Here is a 21,463-nt window from a genome sequence, read left to right on the forward strand (position 1 = left end):
GCTTTGCTGGTGACATTTAGAAATCAAGGCACACTTAACCAGCATGTATACCACAACATTCTGCCGCGATACGCCATCCCATCTGGATTGTGCTTAGTGGGACTATCACTTGTTTTTCAACAGGACAATGGCCCAACACACCTCCACGCTGTGTAAGGGCTATTTTACCAAGAAGGAGAGTGATGGAGTGCTGCATCAGATGACCTGGCCTCCACAATCCCCCGACCTCAACCAAATTGAGATGGTTTGAGATGAGTTGGACTGCAGAATGAAGGAAAAGCAATCAAGTGCTCAGCATGTGTGGGAACTCCTTCAAGACTATTGGAAAAGCATTCCAGGTGAAGCTGGTTGAGAGAATATCAAGGGTGTGCAAAACTGTCATCAAGGCAAAGGGTGGCTATTTGAAGAATCTCAAATATAAAATATATTTTGATTTGTTTAACACTTTTTTGGTCACTACATGATTCCACGTGTTATTTCATAGTTTTGATGTCTTCTATTATTCTACAATGAAGAAAATAGTAAATATAAAGGAAAACCCTTGAATGAGTAGGTAGTGTATGTGTAAAATTTGATTTGATATTACATGGATTTATTAGACTTTTTAACGTGTGGAAGCCAGGAGATGCTAAATGTGTTAATTAACGAATGGTCAATTACGTGAGACCGCCAGTTATTTGCTTGACAATCGCCAGCTGATTAAATTTTGTGACCGCCACAGCCCTATGTTCACTATCACTCCAAAATTCTGCTGTAATACAATGGTAAAGCTGTCCAGCTTCTAAAGGCCAAGCCAATGGCTGGCTGAGCAGGTTCAATGTTTCTATCCAGATACCACTAATGAATATTCTGATTGGATATTTTTTCTATTCAGTATTAATCATTCTCTTTCTAACACAAACTGAAGAGATTAAATCAGAAAATTATTACAATATTGTAAAATATAAATTGTAATGTTTTTTATATATTTTTTATTGATCTATTTCTATAAATCCTTAGGCCTTCAAGGACCCGATGGTTCCCCACTGATCAAACCAAGATGAGCTGTTTAACGTTAGCTAGGCTAACTTAGTCTACATAACTTTAACTGTCCACTTTCTCCCCTTCCAAATCCTACAGTAAATAACAACAACACCATTCAGATTATTAAATTGCAGCCTACCTGTTGGCTCTTGGTGTTGTAGCCTGTCCTTTTAATCCCATCTTCCATTGATTAGATGGCAAATAAATAAAATAAGAAATGTGCCTATATACAGTGCCTTGCGAAAGTATTCGGCCCCCTTGAACTTTGCGACCTTTTGCCACATTTCAGGCTTCAAACATAAAGATATAAAACTGTATTTTTTTGTGAAGAATCAACAACAAGTGGGACACAATCATGAAGTGGAACGACATTTATTGGATATTTCAAACTTTTTTAACAAATCAAAAACTGAAAAATTGGGCGTGCAAAATTATTCAGCCCCCTTAAGTTAATACTTTGTAGCGCCACCTTTTGCTGCGATTACAGCTGTAAGTCGCTTGGGGTATGTCTCTATCAGTTTTGCACATCGAGAGACTGACATTTTTTCCCATTCCTCCTTGCAAAACAGCTCGAGCTCAGTGAGGTTGGATGGAGAGCATTTGTGAACAGCAGTTTTCAGTTCTTTCCACAGATTCTCGATTGGATTCAGGTCTGGACTTTGACTTGGCCATTCTAACACCTGGATATGTTTATTTTTTAACCATTCCATTGTAGATTTTGCTTTATGTTTTGGATCATTGTCTTGTTGGAAGACAAATCTCTGTCCCAGTCTCAGGTCTTTTGCAGACTCCATCAGGTTTTCTTTCAGAATGGTCCTGTATTTGGCTCCATCCATCTTCCCATCAATTTTAACCATCTTCCCTGTCCCTGCTGAAGAAAAGCAGGCCCAAACCATGATGCTGCCACCACCATGTTTGACAGTGGGGATGGTGTGTTCAGGGTGATGAGCTGTGTTGCTTTTACGCCAAACATAACGTTTTTCATTGTTGCCAAAAAGTTCAATTTTGGTTTCATCTGACCAGAGCACCTTCTTCCACATGTTTGGTGTGTCTCCCAGGTGGCTTGTGGCAAACTTTAAATGACACTTTTTATGGATATCTTTAAGAAATGGCTTTCTTCTTGCCACTCTTCCATAAAGGCCAGATTTGTGCAATATACGACTGATTGTTGTCCTATGGACAGAGTCTCCCACCTCAGCTGTAGATCTCTGCAGTTCATCCAGAGTGATCATGGGCCTCTTGGCTGCATCTCTGATCAGTCTTCTCCTTGTATGAGCTGAAAGTTTAGAGGGACGGCCAGGTCTTGGTAGATTTGCAGTGGTCTGATACTCCTTCCATTTCAATATTATCGCTTGCACAGTGCTCCTTGGGATGTTTAAAGCTTGGGAAATCTTTTTGTATCCAAATCCGGCTTTAAACTTCTTCACAACAGTATCTCGGACCTGCCTGGTGTGTTCCTTGTTCTTCATGATGCTCTCTGTGCTTTTAACGGACCTCTGAGACTATCACAGTGCAGGTGCATTTATACGGAGACTTGATTACACACAGGTGGATTGTATTTATCATCATTAGTCATTTAGGTCAACATTGGATCATTCAGAGATCCTCACTGAACTTCTGGAGAGAGTTTGCTGCACTGAAAGTAAAGGGGCTGAATAATTTTGCACACCCAATTTTTCAGTTTTTGATTTGTTAAAGAAGTTTGAAATATCCAATAAATGTCGTTCCACTTCATGATTGTGTCCCACTTGTTGTTGATTCTTCACAAAAAAATACAGTTTTATATCTTTATGTTTGAAGGCTGAAATGTGGCAAAAGGTCGCAAAGTTCAAGGGGGCCGAATACTTTCGCAAGGCACTGTATCTCCTTATGAATTCAAGTTGTGCCCCAGGCTTTTCCTGTAACACTGGAGCATCCTCAATGTCATCTTGCTTTGATGTTACAGTAAATCATATGTTGGTACATGTTAATTTATGCATTCTCCTAAATTACATAAAACAGTAACATTTCACTTTAAGTCTGCGCTATACCGTGTCATTACTATACACCTAAACTACTTTGCTAACCCAAATGTAATTATTTGGCTGTACATGGTATCTGTTGATAAGGTACTTAACTAATTGAATGATAGTCAAAGGGAACTGACCAAGCTGAAACTGTTTGCTGTTCCCCTAGGTGTAACCACTGTCCTGACAATGACCACCCTGAGTATAAGTGCTCGTAACTCCCTCCCCAAGGTGGCCTACGCCACGGCCATGGATTGGTTCATCGCTGTCTGCTACGCCTTTGTCTTCTCTGCCCTCATCGAGTTTGCCACCGTCAACTACTTCACAAAGCGCAGCTGGGCCTGGGATGGGAAGAGCATTGTGAATGACAAGGTAATGGAAGCATTTTCAGAGATAGTATATGGTGATCTGTTTGTTTTGAAGGTGGCCAACCCATTTCCATATGATTTTCAACCCGGGGTCCTTTGCATGTGTTGTGTTTGCATCAGCATTCAGGTCATTTCCTGTTCGACAGCCACAGGCAGTGCTGTACCTGGAAGACCATCTGCATACGTATGAATGTCTACATACAGTGACTTCAGAATGTATTCACATCCCGTGACTTTTTCCAAGTCGTTGTTACACTAGCCTACACACAGTATCCCATAATGTCAAAGTGGAATTATATTTGTATAATAAAAAATAAAAATTGTCAATAAGTATTCAACCACTTTATTATGGCAAGCCTAAATAAGTTCAAGAGTGAAAGTAAAACATTTGCATAACAAGTCACATAAGTTGCATGGACTCTGTGTACAATAATAGTGTTTAACATGATTTTTGAATGGCTACCTCATCTCTGTACCCAACACCATCATCTGTCAGGTCCCTCAGTCAAATAGTGAACCTATTGGTGGATTGGTAAAAAGTAAGAATATCCCTTTGAGCATGGTGAAGTTGTTAATTATACTTTGGGTGGTGTTTCAATACACCCAGTCACTACAAAGATACAGGTGTCCTTCCTAACTCAGTTGCCAGAGTGGATGGAAACCTCTCAGGGATTTCACCATGAGGTCAGTGGTGACTTTAAGACAGTTACAGAGTTTAATGGCTGTGATAGGAGAACACTGAGTATGGATCAATAACACTGTAGTTACTCTACAAAACTTAGTTAATTGACAGAGTGAAAAGGAAGCCTGTACAGGAAAAAAAAAATCCAAAACATGCATCCTGTTTTCAACAAGGCACTGAGGTAATACTGGAAAAAAGAAATTGGCATAGCAATTAACTTTTTGTCCTTAATACAAAGTGTTATATTAGGGGAAAATCCAATACAACACACGACTGACTAAGTACCACTCTCCATATTTTCAAGCACAGTGGTGGCTGCATCATTAGTTATGAGTATGCTTCTAATCGTTAAGCACTGAGGAGTTTTTTCAGGATAAAAAAATAAATGGAATTGAGCTAAGCACAGTCATTGTCCGAGGGGAAACCTTGTTCAGTCTGCTTTCCACCAGACACTGGGTGATTAATTCACCTTTCTGCAGGACAATAACCTAAAACAAGGCCAAATCTACACTGGAGTTGCTTACCAAGAAGACAGTGAATGTTCCTGAGTGGTCGAGTTACAGTTTTGACTTGAAACTAATTGAAAATCTATGGCAAAACCTGTAAATGGTTGTCTAGCGATGATCAACAACCAATTTGACAGAGCTTGAAACATTTTGAAAAGAATAATGGGCAGATGTTGCCAAATCCAGGTGTGGAGAGCCCTTACAGACTTAACCAGAAAGACTGACAGCTGTAATTGCTGCCAAAGGTTCTTCTACAAAGTATCGAATCAGTCGTGTGAATACTTGCAGTAACAGTCAAATGTTTGGACACACCTCATTCAATAGTTTTTCTTTATTTGTACTATTTTCTACATTGTAAAATAATAGTGAAGACATCGAAACTATGAAATAACACATGGAATCATGTAGTAACCAGAAAAGTGTTAAACAAATCAAAATATATTTTACATTTGAGATTCTTCAAAGTAGCCACCATTTGCCCTGATGACAGCTTTGCACACTCTTGGCATTCTCTCAATCAGCTTCTTGAGGTAGTCACCTGGAATGCATTTAAATTAACAGGTGTGCCTTGTTAAAAATACATTTGTGGAATTTCTTCCGTTCTTAATGCATTTGAGCCAATCAGTTGTGTTGTGACAAGGTAGGGGTGGTGTACAGAAGATAGCCCTATTTGGTAAAAGACCAAGTCCATATTATGGCAAGAACAGCTCAAATAAGCAAAGAGAAATGACAGTCCATCATTAATTTAAGACATGGTCAGTCAATCTGGAACATTTCAAGAACTTTGAACGTTTCTTGAAGTGCAGTCGCAAAAACCAGCAAGCGCTATGATGAAACTGGCTCTCATGAGGACCGCCACAGGAAAGGAAGACCCAGAGTTACCTCTCCTGCAGAGGATAAGTTCATTAGAGTTACCAGGCTCAGAAACTGCAGCCCAAATAAATGCTTCACAGTGTTCAAGTAACAGACACATCTCAACATCAGCTCCTCAGAGGAGACTGTGTGAATCAGGCTTTCATGGTCGAATTGCTGCAAAGAAACCACTACTTTAACTATACATTCATGTACATACTACCTCAATTGGCCCGTCCAACCAGTGCTACCGCACATTGGCTAACCGGGCTATCTGCATTGTGTCCCACCACCCGCCAACCCCTCTTTTTACACTACTTCTACTCTCTGTTCATCACATATACAGTGCCTTGCGAAAGTATTCGGCCCCCTTGAACTTTGCGACCTTTTGCCACATTTCAGGCTTCAAACATAAAGACATAAAACTGTATTTTTTTGTGAAGAATCAACAACAAGTGGGACACAATCATGAAGTGGAACGACATTTATTGGATATTTCAAACTTTTTTAACAAATCGAAAAGTTGGGCGTGCAAAATTATTCAGCCCCCTTAAGTTAATACTTTGTAGCGCCACCTTTTGCTGCGATTACAGCTGTAAGTCGCTTGGGGTATGTCTCTATCAGTTTTGCACATCGAGAGACTGAAATTTTTTCCCATTCCTCCTTGCAAAACAGCTCGAGCTCAGTGAGGTTGGATGGAGAGCATTTGTGAACAGCAGTTTTCAGTTCTTTCCACAGATTCTCGATTGGATTCAGGTCTGGACTTTGACTTGGCCATTCTAACACCTGGATATGTTTATTTTTGAACCATTCCATTGTAGATTTTGCTTTATGTTTTGGATCATTGTCTTGTTGGAAGACAAATCTCCATCCCAGTCTCAGGTCTTTTGCAGACTCCATCAGGTTTTCTTCCAGAATGGTCCTGTATTTGGCTCCATCCATCTTCCCATCAATTTTAACCATCTTCCCTGTCCCTGCTGAAGAAAAGCAGGCCCAAACCATGATGCTGCCACCACCATGTTTGACAGTGGGGATAGGGTGTTCAGGGTGATGGCTGTGTTGCTTTTACGCCAAACATAACGTTTTGCATTGTTGCCAAAAAGTTCAATTTTGGTTTCATCTGACCAGAGCACCTTCTTCCACATGTTTGGTGTGTCTCCCAGGTGGCTTGTGGCAAACTTTAAACAACATTTTTTATGGATATGTTTAAGAAATGGCTTTCTTCTTGCCACTCTTCCATAAAGGCCAGATTGGTGCAATATACGACTGATTGTTGTCCTATGGACAGAGTCTCCCACCTCAGCTGTAGATCTCTGCAGTTCATCCAGAGTGATCATGGGCCTCTTGGCTGCATCTCTGATCAGTCTTCTCCTTGTATGAGCTGAAAGTTTAGAGGGACGGCCAGGTCTTGGTAGATTTGCAGTGGTCTGATACTCCTTCCATTTCAATATTATCGCTTGCACAGTGCTCCTTGGGATGTTTAAAGCTTGGGAAATCTTTTTGTATCCAAATCCGGCTTTAAACTTCTTCACAACAGTATCTCGGACCTGCCTGGTGTGTTCCTTGTTCTTCATGATGCTCTCTGCGCTTTTAACGGACCTCTGAGACTATCACAGTGCAGGTGCATTAATACGGAGACTTGATTACACACAGGTGGATTGTATTTATCATCATTAGTCATTTAGGTCAACATTAGATCATTCAGAGATCCTACTGAACTTCTGGAGAGAGTTTGCTGCACTGAAAGTAAAGGGGCTGAATAATTTTGCACGCCCAATTTTTCAGTTTTTGATTTGTTAAAAAAGTTTGAAATATCCAATAAATGTCGTTCCACTTCATGATTGTGTCCCACTTGTTGTTGATTCTTCACAAAAAAATACAGTTTTATATCTTTATGTTTGAAGCCTGAAATGTGGCAAAAGGCCGCAAAGTTCAAGGGGGCCGAATACTTTCGCAAGGCACTGTATATAATAGTCACTTTAACCATACCTACATGTACATACTACCACAATAAGCCTGAATAAAAGGGGTCTGTATATAGCCTTGCTACTCTTATTTTCAAATGTCGTTTTACTGTTGTTTTATTTCTTTACTTACCTACACACACACACTTTTTTTCGCACTATTGGTTAGAGCCTGTAAGTAAGCATTTCACTGTAAGGTCTACACCTGTTGTATTTGGCGCACGTGACAAATAAACTTTGATTTGATAAAGGACACCAATAAGAAGAGACTTGCTTGGGCCAAGAAACACAAGCAACGGACATTAGACTGGTGGAAATCTGTCCTTTGGATCTGATGAGTCCAAATTTTAGATGTTTTATTCCAACCTCTGTGTCTTTGTGAGACGCGGAGTAGGTGAACGGATGATCTCCGCATGTGTGGTTCCCACCATGGAGAAGGAGGTGTGATGGTGTGGGGTTGCCTTGCAGATGACACTGTCTGTGATTTATTTAGAATTCAAGGCACACTTAACCAGCATGGCTACCACAGCATTCTGTAGCGATATGCCATCCTATCTGGATTGCATTTACTGGGGCTATCATTTGTTTTTCAACAGGACAATGACCCAACACACCTCCAGGCTGTGTAAGGGCTATTTGACCAAGAAGTAAGGTAATGGAGTGCTGCATCAGATGACCTGGCCTCCACAATCACCCGACCTCAACCCAAACCATCTCAATTGGGTTGTGGTTGGGTGAATGTGTAGGCCAGGTCATCTGTTGCAGCACTCCATCACTCTCCTTGGTTGAGTTAAGGACCGCAGAGTTAAGGTAAAGCAGCCAACAAGTGCCCAGCATGTGTGGGAACTCTTTCAAGACTGTTGGAAAAGCATTCCATCTGAAGCTGGTTGAGAGAATGCCAAGAGTGCACAAAGTTGTCATCAAGGCAAAGGGTGGCTACTTTGAGTAATCTAAAATCTAAAATATATTTTGATTTGTTTAACACTTTTTTGGTTACTACATGATTCCATATGTGTTATTTCATAGTTTTGATGTCTTCAATTTTATTCTACAATGTAGAAAATAGTAAAAATAAAGAAAACCCTTGAATGAGTAGGTGTCCAAATGTTTGACTGGTACTGAATATATCTTTTCACTTTGTCATTAAGGGGCATTGTGTGATAAAAAAAATCAGGTGGTAACACAACAAAATGTGTAATAAGTCAAGGTCTATGAATACTTTCTGAAACCAAGCAGGTGCCAGATCAGATAAATGAATGTGGCGATACAAACACAAAAGGTCACAGCATATTTTACTTAAATGTTCAGAGAGGGAGAGTAAATTGGTACCCCATGAAGCATAGCCAGGATAAATTGGTTAATGTTCAGGGAGGGAGACCACATGAAGCGTAGCCAGGATAAATGTGTTAATGTTCAGGAAGGGAGACTCCATGAATCTTAGCCAGGATAAATGTGTTAATGTTCAGGAAGGGAGACTCCATGAATCTTAGCCAGGATAAATGTGTTAATGTTCAGGAAGGGAGACTCCATGAATCTTAGCCAGGATAAATGGGTAGATGTTCAGGGAGGAAGACCCCATGAAGCATAGCCAGGATAAATGGGTAAATATTCAGGGAGGAAGACCCCATGAAGCATAGCCAGGATAAATGGGTAAATGTTCAGGGAGGAAGACCCCATGAAGCATAGCCAGGATAAATGGGTAAATGTTCAGGGAGGAAGACCCCATGAAGCATAGCCAGGATAAATGGGTAAATGTTCAGGGAGGAAGACCCCATGAAGCATAGCCAGGATAAATGGGTTGAGATGAAAAAATATATAACAAAAAGGAGAGGGAAACTGTGAAAGAGCCATAGAGTGATAAGAGCTCTTTCTGTGTGGGAAGATACATTTGAAGTGAATCAGACTTTGATGGGGAAAAGACACTTTGCACCTTGTTAATCAGTTCATGACAACAACAACAAAAAACATAAAAGCTGGTGTGGAAAGGTTGGTGCTTAGTTTCAACCCATCCTTCAGAATGTATTTGTTCATTTTCAAAAAAAGCATATACAGTGGGGCAAAAAAGTATTTAGTCAGCCCCCAATTGTGCAAGTTCTCCCACTTGAAAAGATGAGAGGCCTGTAATTTTCATCATAGGTACACTTCAACCATGACAGACAAAATGAGAAAAAATATCCAGAAAATCACATTGTAGGATTTTTAATGAATTTATTTGCAAATTTTGGTGGAAAATAAGTATTTGGTCAATAACAAAAGTTTATCTCAATACTTTGTTAAATACCCTTTGTTGGCAATGACAGAGGTCAAACGTTTTCTGTAAGTCTTCACAAGGTTTTCACACACTGTTGCTGGTATTTTGGCCCATTCCTCCATGATGATCTCCTCTAGAGCAGTGATGTTTTGGGGCTGTTGCTGGGCAACACGGACTTTCAACTCCCTCCAAAGATTTTCTATGGGGTTGAGATCTGGAGACTGGCTAGGCCACTCCAGGACCTTGAAATGTTTCTTACGAAGCCACTCCTTCGTTGCCAGGGCGGTGTGTTTGGGATCATTGTCATGCTGAAAGACCCAGCCACGTTTCATCTTCAATGCCCTCGCTGATGGAAGGAGGTTTTCACTCAAAATCTCATGATACATGGCCCCATTCATTCTTTCCTTTACACGGATCAGTCGTCCTGGACCCTTTGCAGAAAAACAGCCCCAAAGCATGACGTTTCCACCCCCATGCTTCACAGTAGGTATGGTGTTCTTTGGATGCAACTCAGCATTCTTTGTCCTCCAAACACGACGAGTTTTTACCAAAAAGTTATATTTTGGTTTCATCTGACCATATGACATTCTCCCAATCTTCTTCTGGATCATCCAAATGCTCTCTAGCAAACTTCAGATGGCCCTGGACATGTACTGGCTTAAGCAGGGGGACACGTCTGGCACTGCAGGATTTGAGTCCCTGGCGGCGTAGTGTGTTACTGATGGTAGGCTTTGTTACTTTGGTCCCAGCTCTCTGCAGGTCATTCACTAGGTCCCCCCCATGTGGTTCTGGGATTTTTGCTCACCGTTCTTGTGATCATTTTGACCCCACGGGGTGAGATCCTGCGTGGAGCCCCAGATCGAGGGAGATTATCAGTGGTCTTGTATGTCTTCCATTTCCTAATAATTGCTCCCACGGTTGATTTCTTCAAACCAAGCTGCTTACCCATTGCAGATTCAGTCTACAATTTTGTTTCTGGTGTCCTTTGACAGCTCTTTGGTCTTGGCCATAGTGGAGTTTGGAGTGTGACTGTTTGAGGTTGTGAACAGGTGTCTTTTATACTGATAACAAGTTCAAACAGGTTCCATTAATACAGGTAACGAGTGGAGGACAGAGGAGCCTCTTACAGAAGAAGTCACAGGTCTGTGAGAGCCAGAAATCTTGCTTGTTTGTAGGTGACCAAATACTTATTTTCCACCATAATTTGCAAATAAATTCATAAAAAATCCTACAATGTGATTTTCTGGATTTCTTTTCTCATTTTGTCTGTCATAGTTGAATTGGACCTATGATGAAAATGACAGGCCTCATCTTTTTAAGTGGGAGAATTTGCACAATTGGTGGCTGACTAAATACTTTTTTGCCCCACTGTACATGTAACTGCCAGGGATACAAACAATATTGAAAGCAGGTGCTTCCACGCAGGTGTGGTTTTTGAATTTCACTAAACAAAAATATAAACATGCAACAATTAGTTACAGTTCATATAAGGAAATCAGCCAATTGTAATAAATGTTATGGATTTCACATGACTGGGAATACAGATAGGTATCTGTGACCAACAGATGCATAAAACAAAAACAAGTTAGGGGCGTGGTTCAGAAAACCAGTCAATATCTGGTGTGACCACCATTTGCCTCATGCAGCACAACACATCTCCTTCACATAGAGTTTATCAGACTGTTGATTGGTGCCTGTGTAATGTCCCACTCCTCTTCAATGGCTGTGCGAAGTAGCTGGATATTGGCGGGAACTGGAACACGCTGTTGTGAAGTAGCTGGATATTGGCGGGAACTGGAACACGCTGTCTTACACTTCGATACAGAGCATCCAAAACATGCTCAATGGGTGACATGTCTGGTGAGTGTGCAGGCCATGGAAGACCTGGGACATTTTCAGCTTCCAGGAATCGTGTACAGATTCTTTTGCCATGGGGCCGTGCATTATCATGCTGAAACATGAGGTGATGGCGGCAGACGAATGGCACGACAATTGGCCTCAGGATCTCGTCACGGTATCTGTGCATTCAAATCGATAGTGCAATTTTGTTTGTTGTCCATAGCTTATGCCTGCCCATACCATACCACCACCGCCACCATGGGCACTGTTCACAACGTTGATATCAGCAAACCACTCACCCACACAACGCCATACACACTATCTGCCATCTGCACGGTACAGTTGAAACCGAGATTCATCCATGAAGAGCACACTTCTCCAGCGTGCCAGTGGCCATCAAAGGTGAGCATTTGCCCACTGAAGTCAGTTACGATGTCAAACTGCAGTCAGGTCAAGACCCTGGTGAGGACGACGAGCGCACAGATGAGTTTCCCTGAGAAGGTTACTGACAGTTTGTGCAGAAATTCTTTGGTTGTGCAAACCCACAGTTTCATCAGCTGTCCGGGAGGCTGGTCTAAGACGTTCCCAGGGGGAAAGAGCTGGATGTGGAGGTCCTAGGCTGGCGTGGTTACATATGGTCTGCGGTTGTGAGTAGGGCACTGGCAGTCACGAAATTTAGTCTGCCTGTGTTTGACAAGCAAAGAACTGTCGGCTTCACGGTAATTGACCATTAATTAACATAAACACATTTAGCATTTCCTGGCTTCCACCGTGCCAACAAGCCACTGATGCTGACATTTGGAACATCTACATTTTAAAAAGTCTAATAAATCCATGTAATATAGCCTAAGCCTTCACAATAAATCCATTATTTATTTTAGACATGTCTAAGAAGCATGATATGAAGAAAATGCAGTCTATTTCAGACGAACAGAATAGCATACTCTGAGTTGTCCTTATGTTAGGTCCTGATCTGGCTATGCCAAATGGCTGTGGTCTACACTAGTTCATTAAGCAGACAACATTTGCTTAGAATTCCATGGCATTATTTTAATAGTATGAAGAACACAATTGAACAAAGCTGAATAAAAGAGAAAGGATCTTTTCTCCAAACGATTTAAGGTAGTGCGCACATATTCTGTGTTGAGCAGTTAACAAATAAATAGGTATTCCTATATACTTAATTTGGAGTTGTAACTTGTTGTTTCCCAAACGCTGGGCTATATGTTTAGATTTTGAATACATTGTAAGGCTGCATGATGTGACTCTAATGATGATTTGAAAAAGTTTGAAGGCATGAGCTCTGCTTCGTTTTTTTGCGCAGGCTGTACACACTACATCAGTAACTCATTCACAATTTGACAAGCACTTGATAATACCTAGAATTTCACGGAGGCATCCCTTTTGTGTGGCCGCAATGCACCCTAAAGAAATGCATGCCTTTTGCAGCCAGTGGCTGATGTTCCCTTCTCCCTGAGTGCTGCGCGCTCCATCACGTGATAGGGTCTTTCTCACAGGCTTCAAATGAACGCAACTCCGCGCGTCCTTATCCAATTCCGACCGAGGTGCATATTGAAGATGTTGGAAGAACTCTCCACATTTACTTTTCATCAGCCAACAAGATGAGTAGGCCTAACAAACAGCAAATGCACTAGCCTATGTCAATCTACTATCCCCCATAGTACAACGGTGGACCTATTCTATTCTGTGCAAGAAATAACTATTCCAAGCATAGTCTGGGACAGCTGTGGGATGCGATAGATCCCAAATTAATTCAACCACTCGCATAAAAAAAAACGCAATTTTTACGCAATGTGGCTAACGTAACAGATCAGAACGTTTAGCTTAAAATGTTGATAAACTTTTAGGCTATTTATTCACATTATAAGCGCATAAATGCAGAAAACACCATTATCAAAAGTGACTGCAAATGCAGTTATGCCGGTAATGCTTTTATTATAATGATGCATTTGTATGGGGAAAATGTTCTTCCCCAAACTTGAAATTCACAGGCTGGTTGTGTATGCCAGTTAGGCTCTACACCCCTTGTAAAGCGGTTTAATGTGCTTAATTTTAAGTTGTTTGGCCACTTTAGTTGTGATACAAACCTTATTAAAACATAAGCCTATGGGCTAGGCTACATGAGGTGTACGACTATGATTAGAAAAAGTTGTCAAAAAATATAATTTTCCTATGCTGGGCATTATTCACAAGTGATAATATATAATTGACAAGTGATAGGCTAATATCACCCATCAGACTATTCTTGAGCTCTGAGTGCCAGGCAGTTAGCAAGTTTGGTAGGCTAATGACCATCAGCAGCATCAGAGCTCGGAGAAACCTAATTATGTGGAGATATAGGTGGTCACGGATAATGAAATCATTCAAATTCATTTGGAATTTGACTGCCTTCATGACTCATGACCGCCGGTGTGGCGTTAATACGGTCACCTCAACAGCCCTAGTTGTGAGGCCGGTTTGACATATTGCCAAATTCCCAAAACTATGTTGGAGGCGGCTTATGGTAGAGAAATTAACATTAAATGATCTGGCAACAGCTCCGGTGGACATTCCTGCAGTCAGCATGCCAATTGCACGCTCACTCAACTTGAGACATCTGTGGCATTGTATTATGTGAAACTGGACATTTTAGAGTGGCCTTTTATTGTTCCCAGCATAAGATGCTCTGGTGTAATGATCATGCTGTTTAATCAGCTTCTTGATATGCCACACATGTCAATTGGATGGATTATCTTGGCAAAGGAGAAATGCTCACTAACAGGGATGTAAACAAATTTGTACAAAAAATGTGAGAAATAAGCTTTTTGTGCATATAGAACATTTCTGGAATCTTATTTCAGCTCATGAAACATGGGCCCAAAACATGACATGTTGCATTGATATTTTTGTTCAGTGTAATGAAGCAATAAACATCCCATCATGCTTAGGGTCATGTATAAAAATACTGTGCAGGCCATTCTTTTTTGGGGCTATACCCCATAGGATGACGATGCCCTCATTCACAAGGCACAAGTGGTCACAGGAAGGTTTGATGAGCATGAAAACAATATAAACCATATGCCATGGCTGTCTGTCACCAGATCTCAACCCAATTGAACACTTATGGGAGATTCTGGAGCAGCCCCTGAGACAAAACACCAAATTATGGAATTTCTCATGGAAGAATGGTGTGGCATCCCTCCAATAGAGTTCCAGATACTTGTAGAATCTACTGTATGTCAAGGTGTATTGAAGCGGTTCTGGCTCGTGTTGGCCCAACACCCTATTAAGACACCTTATGTTGGCGCTTTCTTTATTTTGGCAGTTCCCTGTAGTATATTTAAATATAGTGGATGCTACAGGGCTCCTTCATAGTAATAAAAGGAAATTAAAATACACTGTGGCTTTTGCCCATAGAATCACTAACTCTTTCCCACCGACCGACAGTATGACAGCTGAATTCACTGGGAAATGACAGTGGCTAGGACGGTAGAATGGAAAGCAGCATTACCTCTGTAACTATGGAAATAGGGAATATACACTGCTCAAAAAAATAAAGGGAACACTTAAACAACACAATGTAACTCCAAGTCAATCACACTTCTGTGAAATCAAACTGTCCACTTACGAAGCAACACTGATTGACAATACATTTCACATGCTGTTGTGCAAATGGAATAGACAACAGGTGGAAATTAGGCAATTAGCAAGACACCCAGATGGTGACCACAGACCACTTCTCAGTTCCTATGCTTCCTAGTTGATGTTTTGGTCACTTTTGAATGCTGGCGGTGCTTTCACTCTAGTGGTAGCATGAGATGGAGTCTACAACCCACACAAGTGGCTCAGGTAGTGCAGCTCATCCAGGATGGCACATCAATGCAAGCTGTGGCAAGAAGGTTTGCTGTGTCTGTCAGCGTAGTGTCCAGAGCATGGAGGCGCTACCAGGAGACAGGCCAGTATATCAGGAGACGTGGAGGAGGCCGTAGGAGGGCAACAACCCAGCAGCAGGACCGCTACCTCCGCCTTTGTGCAAGGAGGAGCAGGAGGAGCACTGCCAGAGCCCTGCAAAATGACCTCCAGCAGGCCACAAATGTGCATGTGTCTGCTTAAACTGTCAGAAACAGACTCCATGAGGGTGGTATGAGGGCCCGACGTCCACAGGTGGGGGTTGTGCTTACAGGCCAACACCGTGCAGGACGTTTGGCATTTGCCAGAGAACACCAAGATTGGCAAATTCGCCACTGGCGCCCTGTGCTCTTCACAGATGAAAGCAGGTTCACACTGAGCACTTGTGACAGACGTGACAGAGTCTGGAGACGCCGTGGAGAACGTTCTGCTGCCTGCAACATCCTCCAGCATGACCGGTTTGGCGGTGGGTCAGTCATGGTGTTGGGTGGCATTTCTTTGGGGGGCCGCACAGCACTCCATGTGCTCGCCAGAGGTAGCCTGACTGCCATTAGGTACCGAGATGAGATCCTCAGACCCCTTGTGAGACCATATGCTGGTGCGGTTGGCCCTGGGTTCCTCCTAATGCAAGAAGACAATGCTAGACCTCATGTGGCTGGAATGTGTCAGCAGTTCCTGCAAGAGGAAGGCATTGATGCTATGCCCATTCCCCAGACCTGAATCCAATTGAGCACATCTGGGACATCATGTCTCGCTCCATCCACCAACGCCACGTTGCACCACAGACTGTCCAGGAGTTGGTGGATGCTTTAGTCCAGGTCTGGGAGGAGATCCCTCAGGAGACCATCCGCCATCTCATCAGGAGCATGCCCAGGCGTTGTAGGGAGGTCATACAGGCACATGGGGGCCACACACACTACTAAGTCTCATTTTGACTTGTTTTAAGGACATTACATCAAAGTTGGATCAGCCTGTAGTGTGGTTTTCCACTTTAATTTTGAGTGTGACTCCAAATCCAGACCTCCATGGGTTGATAAATTTGATTTCCATTGATCATTTTTGTGTGATTTTGTTGTCACCACATTCAACTATGTAAAGAAAAAAGTATTTAATAAGAATATTTCATTCATTCAGATCTAGGATGTGTTATTTTAGTGTTCCCTTAATTTTTTTGAGCAGTGTATAAAATACTCATTCTGACTTCGGAAACATGTTTAACTTGTAAATAGCCAAGTGAATGAATGACATCAGAGTGAGCTGTGACAGTAATTTGTGTTGACAGTGTGGTGCCTGACAGCATATCGGAGGCCCGGCTAACCTTCATGTTACCACTTCTCTGCATTTAGATTGATGCACTATCCTATCCCAGATCCCATTCATTATTATTAAGACCCCCCCCCCCCTTGGGTGCATTCATCATCCAGGACTGTCTGGAACACATGCTGGCCGGAAGTGACAGGTTCGTCTGACGACTGCTAGCTACTAACTTAGGCTCCTTCCACAGAAAAAAGAGAAGCCGTCCACCATGAAGAAGAACAACGCGTATGCCGTGGCGGTGGCCAACTATGCGCCCAACATCACCAAGGACTCTGGGTTGTCCACCATCGCCAAGGGCGGCGCCGTTGACCCCAACATGGCGGTTGGCAAGGTGGGTGGCAAAACGGACCCAAAGAAGACTTTCAACAGTGTGAGCAAAATCGATAGGATTTCAAGGATTATGTTCCCTGTCCTGTTTAGCAGCTTCAATTTAGTCTACTGGGCCACGTACCTAAACAGAGAACCGTATATAAAGGATATGGTGCCCTCAACCTAGAGGTCTCTCCCTTCTGCATTGTAATACATCTGAATTACGGAACTAAAATACTCACCAAATATAACCAGTATCTGCTAACTCTTGGTTTGTTGGTACAAGACAGACAAGCCCTGGATTGCTTTCTCTCCCCCTGTGTCCTGTTTTTTCTACACCACATTCTGCAGTGCTTTTGGAAACAACTGCTTTTGTAAATATAGATGTATTTATAGTCATGACTTGTGTTTGGTTATGTAAATCATTGAACAATACATTTCTCTTATGGTTTTATTGACCAGTGATGTTTACATGTTTGAAAAGTCTACGATAGGAACCTTGAGATGTTTATTTGCAGAATCGAGAGATTTAAGTCAAAACGTTGTTTTTTTTTATAGTTTAAAAAATATATTTCTTATGTTAACTTTTTTTTTGTGGGCTAACAAGTTAATGTTTCTCATTAACCAGGGATTTCTCATTTATGGTATGACGTTATCTTTTTCTATACAAGCCAATGCAAAAAAAGAGTTATCTTTTTTTTAATGCTTTTGTTGTATTGCAATGTAACTTATTATTGTTAAACAAAACATCAACATAAGCAAAACAAACCATACTGTGTAATAATGTTTCAAGTTGATTATTATCATTTTTATTTTATTTATACATACTACGTCGAAGGCAGGTGCCATCTTCCTCACACAAAACAGCACTGAACTGTGCAAAAGAAAGACCACGAGTGTCACGGTCGTCCTCCTCTTCATCTGAAGAGGAGAGGCGAGATGGATCGGAGGACCAAAATGCAGCGTGGTATGTGTTCATCATTCATTTTAATTCAGAAAACACTGAACACTGAAACCCTATACAAAAACAATAAACGAAATAACAACCGTGAAGCTAATGCAAACTGCGCTGAAACCATCAATCGACATAGACAATCACCCACAAACAAACAGTGCAACCCAGGCTACCTAAGTATGATTCTCAATCAGAGACAACTAATGACACCTGCCTCTGATTGAGAACCATACTAGGCCGAAACATAGAAATACCCAAATCATAGAAAAACAAACATAGACTGCCCACCCCAACTCACGCCCTGACCATACTAAATAATTACAACACAAAGGAAATAAAGGTCAGAACGTGACAACGAGAAATACTGCAGCATGATAATCTGCTGCGCGGTTTATTTGGTAACCTTTCTTCTATGATATACATGTATTTGATAAGGCGATATTATGTGCCGGAGCATGACAATGCGTTACACACACACATTTACACGCTACTCAATCACTAGCGAGAGTTATTAAAACTCAGAACGACAGATTTTTACCTTGTCAGCTCAGGGATTCGATCTAGCAACCTTTCGGTTACTGGCCCAATGCTCTAACTACTAGGCTACCTGCCGCCCCGTATTGAGCACCTAGAACTGAATGCTAACTTGATAAGCTTCTGTAACTTCTTTTGTCATGAAATATATATATAGGTGAACTGCTTTTGAATCAGGGGTTGGAACCAAAATTCCATTTTGCGAGCAAAAAATCATTATGTTGAAGACAAAACTATTTAAAAACAAATTATATAAAAAGTCGCCCTGCAAAGACATGCTAAACTTTGGGAATAGTGCATCGTTTTACAGCATTGCAACCATAGGAAAAAATACATTGATCATTTGATGTATTTTCTGTAAATGTTTTTGTTATTTATAACAGGATTATTATGAAAGTTTGCACAAATACTGCTGTTGAAAATAATGTACAGTAACAGTCAAAAGTTTGGACAAACCTACTCATTCCAGCGTTTTTCATTATTTTGACTATTTTCTGCATTGTAGAATAATAGTGAAGACATCAAAACTATGAAATAACATATGGAATCATATAGTAACTTTTTAAAAAGTGTTAAACAAATCAAAATATATTTTATATTCTTCAAAGTAGCCAACCTTTTCATTGATGACAGCTTTGCACACTTTTGACATTCTCTCAACCATCTTCTTGAGGTAGTCACCTGGAATGCATTTCAATTAACAGGTGTGCCAGGTGTGCCATGTCAAAAGTGAATTTGTAGAATTTCTTTCCTTCTTAATGCGCTTAATGCGTTTAATATAGGACATGGAGGTCAGTTATTCCGGAACATTTCAAGAACTTTGAAAGTTTCTTGAAGTGCAGTTGCAAAAACCATCAAACACAATGATGAAACTGGTTATCATGAGGTCCGCCACAGGAAAGGAAGACCCAGAGTTACCGCTGCTGCAGAGGTTAAGTTCATTAGAGTTACCAGCCTCAGAAATTGCAGCCCAAATAAATGCTTCAGAGTTCAAGTAACAGACACATCTCAACATCAACTGTTTAGAGGAGACTGCGTGAATCAGGTCTTCATGGTCGTTTTGCTGCAAAGAAAACATTATAAAGGACACCGATAATAAGAAGAGACTTGCTTGGGCCAAGAAACATGAGCAATGGACATTAGCCCGGTGGAAATCTGTCCTTCGGTCTGATGAGTCCAAATGTGAGAATTTTTGTTCCAACCGCCGAGTCTTTGTGAGACGCAAAATATGTGAACGGAGGATCTGTGCTTCCCACCGTGAAGCATGGAGGAGGAGGTGTGATGGTGTGGGGTTGCTTTGCTGGTGACACTGTCTGTGATTTATTTAGAATTCAAGGCACACTTAACCAGCATGGCTACCACAGCATTCTATAGCGATACACAATCCCATCTGGTTTGCGCTTAGTGGGACTAACATTTGTTTATCAACAGGACAATGACCCAACACACCTCCAGGCTGTGTAAGGGCTATTTGACCAAGTAGAGTGATGGAGTGCTGCATCAGCTGACCTGGCCTCCATAATCACCCGACCTCAACACAATTAAGATGGTTTGGGATGAGTTGGACCCCAGAGTAAAGGAAAAGCAGCCAACCAGTGCTCAGCATATGTGGAAACTCCTTCAACACTATTGGAAAAGGATTGCAGGAGAAGCTTGTTGAGAATGTCAAAACTGTGCAAAGCTGTCATCAAGGCAAAGGGTGGCTACTTCGAGGAATCTAAAATATATTTGTATTTGTTTAACACTTTTTTTGGTTACTGCAAGATTCCATGTGAGTTCATTCATAGTTTTGATGTTTAAAATAAATACAACCTTGAATGAGTAGGTGTCCAAACTTTTGACTGGTACTGTACATTTAAAATAAATGCAATTTTAATAACATGTATATAAATATGTTAATGTCATTACCCAATAGTCTGTAAAAAATAAATGTGGTCTTGTGTGGGCAAATGCTTTAATACAGTGCATTCGGAAAGCATTAAGACCCCTTCACTTTTTTCACATTTTGTTATGTTACAGCCCTAATCTAAAATGGATTAAATACATTTATTCCTCTTCAATCTACACACAATACCCATAATGACAAAGTGAAAACAGGCACATTTATTGCAAATAAAAAACAGAAACCTTATTTACATAATTATTCAGACCCTTTGCAATGAGCCTCGAAATTGAGATCAGTTGCATCCTGTTTCCATTGATCATCCTTGAGATGTTTCTAAAACTTGATTGGAGTCCACCTGTTGTCAAATCAATTGATTGGACATAATTTGGAAAGTCACACACCTGTCTATGTAAGGTCCCACAGTTTACAGTTCATGTCAGAGCAAATGGGTCAAATTAATTGTCTGTAGAGCTCCGAGACAGTATTGTGTTGAGGTACAGATCTGGAGAAGGGTACCAAATTTTTTTGTAGCTTTGAAGGTCCAAAAACACAGTGGCATCCATTATTCTTAAATGGAAGGAGTTTGGAACCACCAAGACTCTTCCTAAAGCTGGCCTTCCGGCCAAACTAAGCATTCGGGGGAGAAGGGCCTTGGTCAGGGAGGTGACCAAGTACCTGATGGTCACTCTGACAGAGCTCCAGAGTTCCTTTGTGGAGATGGGAGAACCTTCCAGAAGGACAACTCTCTCTGCAGCACTCCACCAATCAGGACTTTATGGTAGAGTGGCCAGACGGAAGGCACTCCTCAGTAAAAGGCACATGACATCACACTTTGAGTTTGCCATAAGGCACCTAAAGACTCTCAGACCATAAGAAACAAGATTCTCTGGTCTGATGAAACCAAGATTGAACACTTTGGCCTGAATGCTAAGCATCACGTCTGGAGGAAACCTGGCACCATCCCTACGGTGAAGCATGGCTGGGAGACTAGTCAGGATTGAGGGCAAGATGAACAGAGCAAAGTACAGAGATCCTTGATGAAAACCTGCTCCAGAGCGCTCAG

At 41.4% G+C, this 21,463-nt stretch overlaps 1 protein-coding gene across 3 annotated transcripts in view; it reads left to right on the forward strand.

The window, feature by feature from the left end:
• LOC112221026 (gamma-aminobutyric acid receptor subunit alpha-2) overlaps nt 1–17,985 on the forward strand; it is a 62,471-nt gene extending 44,486 nt beyond the window's left edge. For 2 of the 3 annotated variants that reach the window (XM_024383084.1, XM_024383086.2), the window contains 2 exons: nt 3,199–3,401; nt 16,905–17,985. In XM_024383084.1, coding sequence (XP_024238852.1) covers nt 3,199–3,401; nt 16,905–17,213 — 512 coding nt within the window. In that variant the 3' untranslated portion in view covers nt 17,214–17,985. Of the gene's footprint in view, nt 1–3,198; nt 3,402–3,517; nt 3,707–16,904 lie in introns of those variants that run through there. The other variant, XM_024383085.1, reaches the window with a different exon arrangement.
• Nucleotides 17,986–21,463: the final 3,478 nt, after the last annotated feature.

The sequence above is a fragment of the Oncorhynchus tshawytscha genome, linkage group LG21, assembly GCF_018296145.1.
Source record: "Oncorhynchus tshawytscha isolate Ot180627B linkage group LG21, Otsh_v2.0, whole genome shotgun sequence".
Classification (NCBI taxonomy): Eukaryota; Metazoa; Chordata; class Actinopteri; order Salmoniformes; family Salmonidae; genus Oncorhynchus; species Oncorhynchus tshawytscha.